A 17,184-nucleotide genomic window follows, 5' to 3' on the forward strand; every position below is an offset into this window, starting at 1 on the left:
ATCTAGCGAACTGAAGTAGTAATTAAGTGTAGAAAGAGGGCTGATTGCTACTTATTTTTCTAATTTGGAATAAAAACCAAAATACTTGCAATATTAACGCGGTTTATTGCAACAGGCAAAACACGAAATGTACAGAGGCTAGTAGTACAGAGAGAAGTAGTTTAAAATTATGACAAATAGACGAGAATGTATTTATCCTAATATATTAAAATAACAAAAATACAAAGTATTCAACAGTAGCTGTTACTAACAGCAAAGACTTATTTTGTGTGTTTAAATCTTCAAAATTAATGTTACTCTCTTTTATATATTAACTAGACACTATTTTACGAGTATATGAAATAAATGCGACAGGAGAAGATAATAATATTACGCTATATTAATTTATATACTTAAGGGCAATTAATTAGGGACGCTTACAGAATTTTTAAATAGGCCTAATTGATTTTTTCTACTAAAATATGCGTTGTATAGAATACATGAATATAATATAAGAAAAGAGATTATAATGAATTTACAGAATAATTTTATTGTTAATAAATTTCCACAATTAAAAAATATCTAATTTGGGTTAATTTTTGCTACAATTAATCCTATTTTTATGCAAACCATATTTACAAAAAGTAAAGACGATAATTTTAACATTTTTACATCTCTTTGTGCTTTGCATGAATACATTTCCTGTGAATATACTATTTATTTGAAAGCAGATTTTTATATTGACTTTCTGAAATCATTGTTAAAGTAAGCCAACACATTGTTACAATATTGAACAGTACTTTTTTAAGAAAAACAATTTCCCATTTACTCTGCAAAATGCAAGACAATTTTAGGAATATGTAATTAAATTTTGTGTGTTTAATTTCAAATATTGCATATAAAAAGTAATCAGCTAAATAATGGCCAAACAATTCTGTAAATTGGCTATACCCTATAGAGTATATAATTACACGGTAGAATACATTAACAAAACTAAAAACGCTTTTTAACAAAGAATTTCATTATCATTAAAAATTTTTAGTCACGGTCAAAGATTTTACTATAGATTAGGTAGTGTATCATTTGGCTGGTGAGCAACCTTTGACCTACGAGGTCAAATTACGGCTTTCAATCACTGCTGTTAATCTACACCCAGCCTTGCAAAGAACAAAGGCAAAGTGTAGTATTAAGTATCTTGCTTCCGTGACCATAGGAGATCGATTCACGACCACGCTACAATCACTTGCCGGATTTACCACTAATAACACCAATAGGTAATAGAAAAACAATAAACTTAGTTATTTAGTTCGATCGTGCTCGAACTATTATCCTTTCTTGTTTATATATACTATGATCGGGCTTAGAATTTCAATAATTGATTCTGTGTTGCGAATGCAATACCCATCGAGTATATAACCAGAAATAGAGACGAAATAAGGGCCATATATTCCTGGTAATACATTAGCGATACAGCTCTTATAAATATCAACTCCCGTTTGCACTGAAATATAGACAGGCCAACTACTGACCTGTGTGCACGTCTCCGTATATTCCAAAACATATTCTGTATTTATTGTAACAAAGATAATACATATCTCTAACAATACCGTGCTGTTCTAAAAACAGCAAAACATCTGATTACAAAACAAACGAAATCACATTTCATCGGTAATTAAATATATAATTTTGTAATTTTCGTCCATTATAGCAAAGCTCAAGTTAACTGGTCGATTTGAAGTGAAACAGTTGACGACATCCATTGACGACACCCGTCAATTGTTTCGAACTCGTTCTGACCAATCGGAGCGCAGTTGTCACAGTAATGATATGGCAGAATAGTTTTCAAACAAATTAAATGACATTTCGTCTCTATTTCTGATTATATACTTAATGGCAATACCCTTTACGACGAATTAGTTTATAAGTGTAAAGAAAAAGGCACTTTGTGATCTATCCTTGCCCATATTTCTGTAACTGCCAAACTTATTTGCCAATTGACAACTAGTTGTATTCTGATTGTTGTTTGTTAAGCGACTTCAAAGTAGGAGGAGGTTCTCAATTCGACTTTTGTTTATGTGTTTGTTAAGCGATTACTCCTTTGTGAACTGATTTCGATAATTCTTTTTTTTATATAAAAAAGGGATACCTTAGTCCCATTCAAATTTGAAGAAAATTTTCCACCTTTAACGTTGGTATATTAGAGGATGAATCCAGTTTATTCTGTTTTACCACCTTTCCGTTAATCGATTTTAATAAGACTAGCCACATAGACGTAATTCCGTTTAAAGTAAAATGTCATGGTGACCTAGATGATCTGATGGTGGAAATGGAAGACAGATGTGAGGAAGTCCTCAACAGTGTACTGCTGCTGTGTTTGGGCTCATATTATTCGTTTTGACGAGGACTTCCATATTATATGTTTCAGTTACCGTTGAGGAGATCACGGTAACGAACAAACAAAAGCGAAGCTAACTTTGAAGTACATTTTTTAAAATAACAACGTTATAACTCACACTTACGTTACGTTACACTTACGTTATAACACACTTAGGCTAGAGAGGGTACAGAAACGCTTCATTAATAATTTGACTTTCAAGGCCGGTGCTTCTAAAAGATTACGCTCTTATAAAATGAGATTAAAAAAATTTAGAATGATTTCACTCGAAAAGCGCAGGGATCTATTGGACCTAGCCTTCCTTCACAAAATATTCAACCACAGGATTGACTGCCCACAACTCACAACAATGTTTAAATTTAGCGTTCCTCATCGATACCCTCGTAAAAAGATCACTGCTCTTTTGTCACCACCACACAGGAGAACTAAATTGGGTTTCAATTCACCGGTCTGTCGTCTGTCCAGACTGCACAACGAATATTGTGCAAAAGTCGATATTTTCTCGGACTCGATGGCCGTCCTTCGTAAGGCAATCCTAGGCACGTAAATGTACTGTATTTTTAAAACTAATTGTTAAAACAAATTTCACTACACATTAACTTCTTAATTTTCATTTTAACTTTATATGTAGTATATTCTTTTCACCTGGTATTGATATAATGTAATATTAAGACTATCCTGCTCAATTTAATGCAAGCTGTGTTTCATCTTTAATTAGTTGTGCATCTAGTTTAAATACTCTTACCAATGTAAAATGTAAATGTATCGATGTAACAATTGTTGATGAACCTAAATAAATAAATAAATAAATAAATAAACAATTACTTATTATTAATAACATTTTGATTCGTAGAAAATAAAAATACTTTTCCGGAAACTATTTGTTTTTATCAAACAAACCAACGTTTCGGATCATTAGCGGTTGTCAACCGTGACCTGACACCTGTAAAGGGCTGGAAACGTTGGTTTGCTTGAAGAAACAAATATACGCGATTTATATCCGAAAAATAGTTTTATTGCCTATATGTAACAATCGCGAAAACCTTTGAACTCGATTTTGATCGTGTTAAAGTTATGTACAAGTTCAATATCTCCAGAGCTAAATTATTTGTTTAAGTTTTGATAAAAGAGGGTTCTATACAATTCAAAGTCAAATAATCATTTAATCCATAGGTAAAGTTTTTACACTTGAAAACGTCATTTTTGAAGGTACTGCTCGTTCACTACGCTGATCTCCCCGAGAAGAACGAGCAAGAAACTCTAGGGATTGTTCTTTTCAAATAAACTTATATGCTATGGAATACCTTTGAATCAAATTTGTGTGGATTCTGGAGCCGTGTCGTCTTTAACACGTAGTCTACAATTTTGTAATATGACATTTCAATTAAAATACTTTGAATGTAAGTTTTAAACTTAGGAAATGGTAATCTTCATGTATGCTCCGGAATCTTATTGTAAAAACGTACACAGTTCCCTATAAAAGAATCGTTTACCTTAGTTAAATGAAAACGAAACGAAACTGAGGCCTTCATTAGACAAACAAAACCACAAGTGTATGCGTCTGACATATTTTGACTTATGACTCCATCGGTGCGTCGCTCTTTATTTGAACGTTGGCTAACAATACTACTATGGTATATAGAAATATATACAGATCATAGATTACAACTCTCGATTTGTTTACTCGATTCATAGGTATCGAGAGTGATCGCATTACAGGGATCGATGAGGAAATTAAATGCCAGTGAAATAGCACTAGGTAGGTATTCTATTCTAACCACTATAATGTGGTCACAAAACCGCTACACTCTTAGGCAATGCCATTGTAATATCGCTCCGTTGAATTTTAGAGCAAACACATTCGAGAATGTCGTTTCAATTAAATGTATTTAATTATTGTCGTTTTGCAATGTAATAAGTTTCATCAATGTTTCGACCTTATATATGTGTTTTAAAAAGTTCATTATGAAATTGATTAAAAAGGTAATAATCACACCCAAAAAAAGTCAATGTCAAACTTGAAATTTAATACAGAAAAAATATCGACCTCTTAGGTTTTTCACGTTTGTTACACATAGGAAATCAAACTTTTTTTTTTCGGATTTAAATCTCATATAAAATAACTGATACAATATAAATATTTGTATATCAAACAAACAAACTAAAAACTAAATAACTAGTTGATGATTTTACCATCTCAGTCATCCGTTACCATGAAACCCGTAAGGGCCCGAAACGTTGGTTTGTTTGAAAGAATTATACATACATATTATACATATATATATATATTATAATACACGCGATTTCAATCCGAAAATAACGCACACACTGAACATTCAACATAGCCCGCACTAGGGAAACTCTGTGTCGCGGGTGCCATGGACATACACATGGACAACCACAAATTACACCCAAATTCACGAGAAAAATAAATGTAGGTCATACAAATATTTCTCCCGGCCCGGGACTCGAACCTGGGATGATAACCGTTCGACCAAGAAGACAGTTTATATAAATATAGTTTCATTTCCTATAGAAAAAAATATTTTGAAAATTTCCACCGAAAGTCATGTTTTCTTAATTATAGAACAATTAATAATCCGAAAATCACCATTTTGTTTTGCATTTAAACAGAATGACGTCATGTTATGATGAACTTTTGAGGTGTATTGCGAAATGTATACTTTTAAATATAGACCACTGTTGACTGCTTCACCTAGTATAACATTTTCTATTTGCCATCATGTGCATCCTTCCCATACGGACTTATGGCGCGAAGCGCATCACTTACGAAGATCAAAAATTCCAAACTAGGGGTCTGCCAACGAGCAATGGGGCTTACTTGGTGTGAAACTGACTGCGCTCCCAAACTCAGATTGCTAATGTAGCCTGAAAAGCTGCGAAGCTGAAATGGAGTAGGGCTGGTGAGGTATACCCTCATGCCTGAAGACCTGTGGGCCAAAGTAACCAGGCAGTGAGCCCCAAAAGCGTAAGGCGCCGCGGCAGACCGACGAAACGATGGCACGGCGAACTGGACGCCTACGATAAAGCTAGGGTCCAGTTAGCTCAGGATCGAAGTACGTGGAGGGATCAGGGGGAGGCCTTTTCCCAGCCGTAGGATGCATCAGTCTAATTATAATTGTAAATTTGTTTGCCATTTAAACATTTGAAACTATAGTGTAACAAAAAGTTTGCACTAAAGGGATTCTGCGCACTTGAATGACAAAAATCTGTAGTAGTGACCCTTTTAGATCTTGCAGTTTGTTTCAATCGATTGAAATAATATTTTAAATAATAAATATGTACAAATGTTTATTTACAAGGAGCAAACTCAGTTTCTTATTTATTCTAATCAGGGGAATCTGCTATTTATAAATGAATAGTTAGTTTTAGAGAATAAAACAATACTGTTTTAATAAGATTTAAGAAATCATTGGACAAGTAATACATATTAATATAATATATTCAAATGAGAATGCTTGCTTTGGGGGCTCTGTTGTCAAACACTGACAAAGGTTTGGATTATCCTTCCCTGTCAGTTGCCAACATTTACTATACCCAAGAACAATATTCCAAGAGTGAATCTCTCACTGTAGTATGTCATTGACTAAACTGATTTAAAATGTGAATGTTACCAATAATGTGGGCCAGAAATATATTAAATATATTTGGATTCCAAATCGGAACTTTTCTCTGAAAGCAACTTAAATGTAGAGCCGAACACATAATCTATAAATTACAATAAAATATCAGAGATATCAGAACAAACAAATTTAAAAACACTTAATATGGTACAAAAAACTAATTCCGGTCAATGAACAGATATTTTATTTTTATTAAGGTACAATTACAATTTTTAGTTATTTTATTTTAGCGTACAATTTTTAAAACAGTTTAGGCAAATACAATATTTTAACATGATTTTAAGTCATTTTATGAATAATCTTACAGTGATGACTATACTCCTCCATCCTCAAAACGAAGTCAATATTTCCTTATAGTCCTTAAAAGATCGTTTCATTGTTTGCATATAGAATAATATTATGAGCTTTCTTCGATTAACTGTCAACTATAATAAAACACGTTTCCCAGGGCACTTATTCATTGCGTCTCAGTAATTTGATACCATGACATCAATCGTGAACATATCCAGTCAGGTGGAATCTAATTCAATTAATGTTTGCATGTTTAACATAAAAACTGGAGCGATTACAATAAATGGCGTGTAAATACATGTCGATGATAATTGGAGGCTGGATTGCTGTAGGGTGGCGCGAGGAAGGAGCAGAAGGTATGCGGCCTCGCGCTCGCGGTGTCAAAGTTACGGAACTGAAGTGACCGTACCCCCCACCAGTCGCAGGACCCGGCTCCGGTATGCTTTTCATATAAAAGTCACAGCCCGGACCGATAATGGTATCAGTCACCTGCTCTGATTAGCTAGTGCAAAATGTTCTCCAAAGTAAGCTTTAGAGCTTTTATAATAGAGGCCATATTATAAATTAAATCAGTATTTAAATAACACTTTATCCTTAAAAGAATATTTATTGATTCCACTGACTATTAAACTCCCACTGTATCCTACTCGCAACTTACCGTGGCAATACTGATCTATTTATTCAATCGTACTTGGTACACTGGAGATTCGAAGTGACCTTTGACTGATTCTTCACAGATTTTAGCTCTCAGCGCAGTGTTGGCCGCAGCCAACGCTGGCCTGCTGCCGCTACACCACTCTGCAGTGTCCTCCCAAAGCATTGTGCGCCACGATGCCCCCGTCCACTATGCGCACGCCGCCCCCATCCTCCACGCCGCCCCCCTCGTCCACGCTGCTCCCCTTGCCCATGCTGCCCCCATTGTTCACGCCGCTCCACTGGCTCTTGGACACGGATACGAACACGTGAGTAGAATATAATATGTCCTAGAATTTACACTGTATTTTTAACAAATCACCTCGAAATACAATATCTTGAAAGTTGATCAGCTCATTGTCTAATGTTACTCTCGATTTTATGTACTTCAATATGATTATGCAATTCCAGTCCCACCCCAAATACGACTACGCGTACTCCGTGGCAGACCCTCATACCGGCGACCACAAGTCGCAGCATGAGTCCCGCAACGGCGGCGCCGTCCATGGAAGCTACTCCCTGGTTGAGCCTGACGGTTCCGTGCGCAAGGTCGAGTACACCGCTGACGACCACAATGGGTAAATCAATTCCTTTGTTTAAAAGCATTAAACTAAAATTTTAGGTAAAGTTCATCAGTTAAATGTATTACAACAATTTTAAAACTGGTTTCACATTACTTCGACTGGCAGTAATAAAATAAAATTACTTATTGCAACATGACAAATGTCAACACTTCCTACTTGTAATATAATTTGCAAATAATTCCCCGAATGGTTGATAAAAACTTTACTATTCCTATTATAAGAAAAATAATAGTAATGCACTAAATTACACACAAATTGAAACAAGTAAATACCTGTACCATGAGCACTCAGAACACTCAAATCAGAAAATATCACTTCCCAAAATGATATCCAGGAGGCATTTAATATCCACCGTGCCAACCGTTAGACCACCGAGATCGTGAATTGCTTATTATGAAATATTATTCCAGTTTCAACGCGGTAGTCCACAAGACCCCCGGCCATCACCCCGCTCCCGTAGTCCACGCTGCCCCTGTAGTAGCTCACGTCGCTCCTGTGGCGCACTACGCCGTCGCCCCCCTCGCCCATCATGGACATCATGGCTTCCACTACTAGACCACTAGCGTATTATTGAATGATCGTGATGTATGACTGATGCATGTGATATTTATGTGTATATAATGATGATTAAATGATTTTATAATCAACTGTAAATATAATCAGCTGCTGAACAGTTATATTTTCTTTCAATTTCACTTATACAACATTCTGACACATAACAACACCTAACCTAACCTAACAAGCAACCTGACCTGACTAGAAAAGACATTTTATCTGCGTGCTTTCTAAGCTTACTTTATAATCATGTCTTTTCGTGTATAATTATTCTAAGCGTGACAATTACCACCATAATCAGATTGAATGAAAAATAACAAACAATACACTATTATGAAGTTTCGACTTACTGTTACAAAGTGGTGCTATTTGTATTTGCCATTACGATGATTATTCGAAAACTATTTGCAACAAACCTGTAACCTTAAAGCACCTGTTATTTAGACATTTTATTGTAATAGCACTGTTCATTTGTATTTAACAGCTGCCAGCTGAATATCACTAATTAAACCTCTCAACTTAACGTGCCGACACTGCGGCGTACAAAAGGTACTTTAACAATAATCCATTATAACATGTAATTAATTAAAATTTTACCACACTGTATCCTTGAAACGTAAGGTTAGACAGTGGCTTGAAATAATTAGTCTGGTTATTTGCTTGGCAATTTTATAATGTTCTCTGACATTTTTGAATAATATCGTTTTAAAACAAATAGTAAAGCACACGCCATATAATATGCGAATCAAATATATGGGAACTTTAATCAATTTGTCATTTGTTTCAATCTTATAAAAATCACAGTGTTGCATAGTTCGTTAAAGTGACATGGTAAATGTGTAGATACAAATTTTTACTATAAATTAAACTTTTCCTAGAGTCATGTGGTTCACTTCAAACTTGTTTTTAAAATATACAAAATATTCCCTTCTTTAAAAAATAAAAATATGCTCGTAGTTGAAAAGGGGCTTATGGAAATTTACGAACTTTTGCGTTCGTATAATTTTGAATTATAATTGAACGGAAAATGTCATTGTTAAATTAGTACAAAACAGAAACTAATTTTTTTCACTAAATTTTCAAGTTCTGACTGGAGGTTCTCAAGAACCTTTAAATACAGTTCCCAGCCCTTTAAATACAGTAGCCAGCGGAGAGAGAACCCGTTCAAACCAATATTATTATTAGTATTAGAACAATTACAGTTCAATATCACTGGAATTCGAGACTTGTGAGTTCACATTATAATTGTTAAGTGTTTGCCGGAAGGTATGTAAAGACACGCGTAGTTGCGTGCGTGTGCGCCGCGCCGCGGTCTGTGTTTTGGTACAATAATTATGCACCGTGGCATGGAGAGTTGCAACACTTGTTTGTTATAATGGCTCTGTGTACTGAGTCTGAAAAACACACAATTAAAGTTTGTACCAAACCATTAGTAATAATCTATATTTAAAGTACATAATGTACTTTTAATTGTACCCGCAGTTAATATTTTAATCTTCTTTTAGGCGTGTTGACTTTGACGTATATATTTGTGAGGACCAGAATTTAGCGACTGACACGGCATTATCAGCAGGTGTAAGGACACGCTGGGCACGACAAAAGAGGTGTCTGACACACTTAGACAGAACAGACGCAGGGGTTCTTTTTTTTATAATACAGAGTGACGGAACGAACAAGTCGTGTGTTGTAAAAAGTCGTGATAAGCGACTTGCCTGTCCATAACAGTTGCAGTGCCACTCAGAGCTTTAAAGATCTTAGGGGCACTGCCACTGCGCTCCTCACCTTGAAACATAAGCTGACAAGTCCCATGTGCCAGTAATTTCACCAGTAACCTTACCCTTCTAAACCGGAACACAGGAATGCTCACATTACTGTTTGGCGGCAGAAATAGGAAAGGTGGCCGTACTTTCTTCGAACTCTTTGACAAGGAGCTCTACTGCTACTAAAATTCTCCTTACTTCGGTCGACTTGGGTCCGCAATTAAGATCAACAATTTCCAAGTTTACCAATGTAGATCATCCGAAGGCTTACCTTAACATCTTAATCATAATGAATTAAATACAATATTATCTTTATATTGACGACCTCGACTGCCAAACGGTTTGCGCTGTAGGTGATGGAGACCCAGGTTTGATTACCGGTAGGACCAATTTGGGAAATAAACTTTTTAAATGTGTTCTAGTCTAGGTTATCTGGACGCAGCCCTAGAGTGAATTACATTGCACTGGTGTAGGGAATTTCCTAGTTTGAGACTAGGTGATTTTTGTGTATGTCCGGCATTATTACTCATTATCTTAAGCTTACACCTATCCACTGCCGGACATAAGCCTCCCCCTGAGCACACCAACTCTCTCGGTCCTGTGCAGCCCGCCTCAAGTGGTTCGTCCTATACTACTTTTGGCATTATTACTACAATATTATTTATTTATCTCATCGGTGAAAATACTATTCATAATAAAAAACAGTAAGTTTTTAGGTGGCTGTCGTAATAATTTACGTCTCTTAAGAACGCCTTTAACATCTCAACTGTGTACTTTAAACTCGGTACGAGATTCTGCAAGTTCTGTTCTTCTCTTCTTAGTCGTTATCTTCATTGCTGAAGGTCGTGTCCCCGAAAGGTTTCAGAGACTTTATGGACGATTTTCTTCCATCTGGTTCTGTCTTTGGCCCCTCTCAGGGTAGTTGTTATGCAGAGAGGCCAATGACGGCGGTTACTTGGTCACATCATCGGCTAGGTGATCGACCGCGGAGTCTCTTTCCCTCCACCTTACCTACCATTTCTAGTTTATCAAGGTTGTCTGGTTGTCGGCGAGCACCACGACCAACATACTTTAGGATTCTCTGGTAGCATATTGTGGAAAGTCTATCTGCGGTATCTGCGATATTAAGCTGCTTAATATGGATTGGGAAGTCTATGTAAACACTATTCCTCAATCTGCAACAGAGGCAGGTATTGTCACCTTGGTCCGCTGCTGCTAAAGGAATTTTACCTTCCTAGGTATGTAGAATACTGCGAATACATCTCTGAAGAAATCACTATATGTCAATTCATCATCCCTAAAAGGTAATTCGCACAATAACGTCAATTTAAAAGTAATCACAATTGTGGTGTTGCTAGCTGTAAACAAATCGTACAGTAATGATACAAATTGCCACAATTTCCTGCGTCAGCTCGATAAAGGTTACCCATGTTTCGAAATAGCGACGACGCTAGGAACAATGATAGCCCTTGCATCTGAACTCTATTTTGTACACATTGGCCTAAATTTGAAGAGAATAAGCACTTAGTTTATATCTTAATGTTAATTTTGGTATAAAATATGCTTCCATCCAATAAAGTCTACCCACATAATAATGTAGGCCATTGTATTACAAAAAAACTTAATTACTTTATATAGTCACCACCAAATAAAACTCCACGTTTGACACTTGTCACCGTGACGCGAATAGGGATGTGGACTAATCATATCGGTAATCACATTATACTATTTTCACAAGAAATCGATTCAAAATTTTAAAAATTTGTAATTGTTTAGATTATTTTTCGGTTCATTGTTGTTCAGGAGGCCTAAAAGACCAAATCGTGCAATTCTGTTAAAAGCAATTCATTTACAGAATACCTTGCAATTCTGTAGCAATTCCTCTCATTTTCGTAAAATTGTCCCACATTCCGATGAATTGTCTCCAATCCTTTTAATTTTGATTTAATAATAGTCATAAATGGTTTATTACGTATTTAGTGTAAATAAGTATGTTCATCGATAAAACAACTACATAAAAAGATTAAATTACCAAGAAACCAAGGATTTCATGAATTTTCAATTATTCGGCTGGCAATTAGTTAAAGTTGTCGATGTCAACAACAAAAAATCTCAAATAATGTTCATAATTTAGAAAACAGGAACAGTCCAAAAGCAAAGTCGAGTCACAAGAAAAATACATAAAAAATAACCAAGCGCACAGTCAACTTCCAAGATGGCGAAAGGCTGCGCGGTGCGCGGGCGCGGACTCCGGGTGCCGCTGTATTGGTATCAGTGTTGACAATTCAAAATTTGCAAAGAAGAAAAGGAAATACAAATCTGACTAGGAGTAATTAAGGCTCTTATAAATTTGATAAATTTATTTGCAATAGGTTTGGTCTGAGATGTTATATACATAATTATTTAAAATACACCTATTTTTATACATTTTTGTTTTAATATTTAATAAGCAATACTTTTTCCGAGAAATCGAAGTGATTCGGTGAAATTCGGCGATTAATTGCTTACAACACTATTATTTACTGCCTCCAGCTCCGTGCCGAACGGTTACCATGCCGGATTTCCACGCAGAGAGAGGTCCCAGGTTCGATTCCCGAGCCGGTAGAAATATTTGTATGGCCTACATTTATTTCTCTCTCACGAGAACTCACGTTTGGGTGTAATTTGTGGTTGTCTATGTGTGTGTCCATGACACGCGCGACACAGGGATTCCCTAGTGCGGGGCTGTGTTGAGTGTGTGCGTTAAAAAAAATTAACAAAATAGCTTTAGGACGTAACTGTTTTCAGGACGTTTCGAAGTAACTCAGAATTGCATTTCATATTGTAATTCATGCGAAAACAGTACTTCAAATATGTCTTGTCATATTATATAATGTTGTATTAAAAATTATGTATTTTTTAAACTCAATTATGCTAATAATTGTTTGTTTATTGTTTCGTTGATCGCATTCAAAGTTACATACTATCGCCTTCTTTAGCTGTCAAATGTGGCCTCTTATTTGGTAACGACTGTAGTGAATTTCGAGTTATAAGGTTTTCGCGATTGTTACTCGTAGGAAATAAAACTATTTTATAGGATCTAAATCGCGTAAAAGTTCTATGGTCAGGGCCACCTGTAAAGTGCTCGAAACATTGTTGGTTTGTTTGAAAAACAAATATACGCGGATCCAAAAAAACTAGTTTCATTTCACGACTGAATGAATTTTTAAATATTTTTTTAAATATTTTTACTATTTAAAGCTTGGGTGACGTACATACAATACCTCATCATGATATTCTACTTTTTAACCGACTTCAGGTTCTCAATCCTACAAAATTTTTTGTACGCGATTACTCTAACCAATTTCGATATATAATATAATGAAAAGAGGATTCTCTTTTTATTGGAAAGTGTGTACCTAGTTAGTTGTTTCATTCAAATTTGAAAAAATTTTTACCTCTAAGGTACCACCTTTGCTTAGGGTATGAATCCGGTTTATTGGATTTCACCCACATTCCGTTAACTGATTTCAATAAAACTTGGCAAATAGTTGTGATTCCACAAACTTTTGAGGTTGGTTTTTTTAAATAAAAACGTTAAAATTATTAATTAAAATCTTAATTTAATCCTTGCGGTCAACTCGAGCTCTGAGGTTATTCTGTCGGAATTCGATCGTCAACGACTGTCGAACGATTGCGACCTTGGACTCACGTGATACTAATCGGACTCCGCGCTTGTACGTGACTTAAACTGTATTCATACTGGCGCTTGTGAATGATGGGGGCTACTACTATTCCAAAGTTGAAAGTATTATTATTATGGTAAAGGTACCTACACTAATTGGGAAAAGAGCCAGAGATCTTAAAACCAATACTATAAAATAGTAGCAATAGAGCTTCCATTGAAAGAGACCGTCCAAAGTAAGTACTGCACCTTATCATTGCGAGTGGCACTGTCACACACATGTCGCTTACGTTCGTCCCGTCATTTGGTATGATAACCAAAAACCGCTGAATAGATATTCATCAGACACAGACAAGATCCATCCCGATTAAACCTACCAAACAAAGAAATCGCGATCAGTCGTGAACGGATGTTCAAGAGCACACTCTCGGACAAAGACTTCAAACGTACAACTCACCCCTTTTTATAATAGCGACCAACTTCTACAATCTAACCGATTAAAATTGTCCACTATATTCAATTTTAAACACGGGGAGACTAGTCTCTATTAACAAATTTTAACCGCTTTCTATAACATTACAAGATTTTTTTTTGTAATCTTAAGGAAAAACGTGCCTCATGCCCTTTTCCCGTGGCCATACGACAGACATTAAAAGTAAAATAAAATTGCAATAACCGAAAATAGCTTAACGTATAGAAAAAAATATTAATTAAATTCATTTTGCATGTCTTGAGAAATATTTCACACTAATCACTTTCCCATACATTGTGTGCACGGCTTTAGGCGGCAAAAATGCGCAAGCGCTATGTATCGTGCGCGATTGGGTTAAATTTCATTCATGTCAATGTTCGACATTCGAGCTATTGGCATTCATAAGCTTTATTGAAGTCGAGATTAGGTTCTCCTTTGTCTGTTCAAGTAGATGACCAAATATTACGATTAAGATAAGTGTTTGTTACTTGCGAAATATTCCAATAACTTCGTATTCAATGTAATTGTATCATGACCTATGTCGAGTTACAAAAATCTCACAAGTGTCTACATTATATCCATCACGATTTTATAATTATCAATGGTCGCAAAAAGGTGTTCCACATTTACATACATGTACAGATATAGCTACAAGCAGCGACATAGAGTTGTTAAAATCACCAAATAATAGGGGTTAAAGTATGAAATTGCCGATTTGTACTGAAAATCTAAATGGTTTATTTTTTAAATTTTTAACAAATTTATTTAATCAAAATAGTTGCCATTATTATCTATACATTGCTGCCATCTAATGGGAAGGTTATTAATGCCTTTGCGATAGAACTCCGACGATCTAGACTGCACAAACTGTGTGAAAGCATTTTGTACTGCCTCCTGGGAGGAAACTTCTTGTCACGTAGATAATTGTCCAAATCACGAAAAAAATGGTAGTCCGTTGGAGCAAGGTCTGGTGAATACGGAGGATGACGAATGGTTTCTAACTGCAGTTCCTGAAGGGTCAATATGGTTTCTCGTGCTGTGTGAGGTCTCGCGTTGTCGTGGAGCAATAATGGTGAAGATCGATTCATGAGTCGGGGCTGTTTTACTGCTAGTTTTGGCAACATGGTTCGGAGTTCGGCACAATAGACATCAGCCGTTATTGCTTGACCAGATCGGAGAAAACTATAGTGAATAACACCATGCTGAGACCACCAAACAGTTACCATTACCTTTTTATTGGTAAGTTTTGCTTTAGGACACTGTTGTGGCATTTGACCTGGGGTCAGCCATTGCATTTTTCTTTTCCGGTTATCATAAAGAATCCACTTTTCATCACATGTTACAATTCGATCCAATATTCCTTCATTTCTGTACCGGTTCAACAAGGCAACACAAGTTTCAACACGCGTTTCTTTCTGCAGATCAGTCAAATCATGAGGCACCCATTTTTCGTATTTTTTTATTTTATTGATTTGACGCAAGTGAGTCAATATTGTGGGTAAGGTAACGTTAAACCATGCCGCTAATTCCTGGGTAGTTTGACTAGGATCGGCTTCCACTATCTCTCTTAATTCATCGTTATTCACCTGTGTGGGCGGTCTTCCTCGTGACTCGTTCTTTAAGTCGAAATTTCCATCACGAAAGCGTTTAAACCAAAATCGCACGGTGCGTTCATTAGTAGACCCCTCTCCAAACGCAGCATTGATATTGCGGGCTGTTTCTGCCGCGTTAGTTCCGCGTCGGAACTCGTATTCAAAAATCACTCGAATTTTCGCAGTATCCATCTTCCTTGTCTAAATTGAATAACAAAAACAATTGAAAGTCGATATTCAAATGTTTCAAATTTAAAAAAAATAAAAAATCACAGAAACCATTTGAAAAAAGTTTCATTCGAAAACCTCAAACCATGAAGATTCTATGAAAATTCAAAGAACCTATTGCAATAAAACGGCAATTTCATACTTTAACCCCTAATATTAATTAATTACTGTTTCGAATTCTGGATTTCATTCGATTTGATTTTAAAGTAATTCTAATGTTGCCATGTAAAAAAATGCAGTAGATAACTGACCTTTTACCTAAACAGAGAACAAAACAGTAACGAGAATGGTCACTCTACGCCCCTCCCTATAGCTAGCTATAGATAACGCATATTGACGGTCACATTGACGGAACAGCAACATTTGCTAGTAGAACTTATGGAAAAAATTAATTTACAATTTTATTTACGAGGGGAATTTTAGGATTCATTCATTTTACTTTACAAGAGAATAGTTGTGATCGCGCGCTAAAAAATATTATTTAAATACAAAAACATAGTATAACAGATGTTCATAAATTCGAACCATCAGCTGAAATGTCGTACTTTAAAAGCAAAATATTCACATTTGGTTATTTTAATTATAAAAAACTGCTGGACGCTTAAACACGAAAAAGTGCCATTTTTGACGGTCATTTATATTCATAAACAGAATAAAGAGAAGAGTTTCTTTCATCCGGAACTCAAAAAAAGTAATTAATTAATATTTGGTAGTTTTAACAACTCTATGTCGCTCCTTGTAGCTATATCTATACGTGTATCTACGTATTTGGAATACTTTTTTCCGACCATTGTTGATTATCATTATCTGTAGGATCTGTACCGCGGTATGACTCCCGTCAACCAGTGGCCATGAAGCGTTTAACCTTTCCGAAATGCCGGGAAAATAATAAGATTATAGAAATTATTTAGCGCACAACATCGAAAGTCTTAAAAAGTGCATTTATTTTATTTTCGAAATTCTAAATTTCGAAGTAAAAAACTATTCAGATACTGAAAATTTATTTCATTGAACTTAATGTAACGCCTTTTGTAACCTCCCGTTTTATTTACGGTTGCTATTTTTTTTAATGACACCGAGTGACGTAACGAATAAGTTGTGCGCCTGGTGGTTAGCGACACGCCTTTCCATAACAGTTGCAGTGCAACTCAGAGGTTTAAATTGCAAAGGTCTGAGACACACTGTCACTGCGGCCGTCAACCTGAAACATGAGTTGACAAGTCCCATGTGCTTGTAATTTCACCAGCACATTTACTCTTCAAAACAGGAATGCAATAAAGAGGTCGCAGTACTTCCGGTCTACTGCTATAATCCAAAAATCTTCATT

General features: G+C 35.7%; 1 protein-coding gene across 1 annotated transcript; it reads left to right on the forward strand.

Moving 5' to 3' along the window:
* The first annotated feature begins 6,806 nt into the window (after positions 1–6,806).
* Positions 6,807–8,281, forward strand: LOC113236910 (cuticle protein 8-like). The gene is made up of 4 exons (XM_026473128.1): positions 6,807–6,833; positions 7,047–7,271; positions 7,414–7,580; positions 7,997–8,281. Exons 1-4 carry the CDS (start codon positions 6,822–6,824, stop codon positions 8,139–8,141), a joined length of 549 nt encoding a protein of 182 aa, XP_026328913.1. The 5' UTR covers positions 6,807–6,821; the 3' UTR covers positions 8,142–8,281.
* Positions 8,282–17,184: the final 8,903 nt, after the last annotated feature.

This window comes from Hyposmocoma kahamanoa, unplaced genomic scaffold, assembly GCF_003589595.1.
Source record: "Hyposmocoma kahamanoa isolate Upper Pololo Valley unplaced genomic scaffold, ASM358959v1 92, whole genome shotgun sequence".
Classification (NCBI taxonomy): Eukaryota; Metazoa; Arthropoda; class Insecta; order Lepidoptera; family Cosmopterigidae; genus Hyposmocoma; species Hyposmocoma kahamanoa.

Excerpts from the sequence above, each read along its gene's own strand:
- LOC113236910 (XM_026473128.1), top strand. Across the intron at positions 7,272-7,413 it reads TTGGACACGGATACGAACAC|TCCCACCCCAAATACGACTA; the intron begins GTGAGTAGAATA and ends ATGCAATTCCAG. Across the intron at positions 7,581-7,996 it reads ACCGCTGACGACCACAATGG|TTTCAACGCGGTAGTCCACA; the intron begins GTAAATCAATTC and ends ATATTATTCCAG.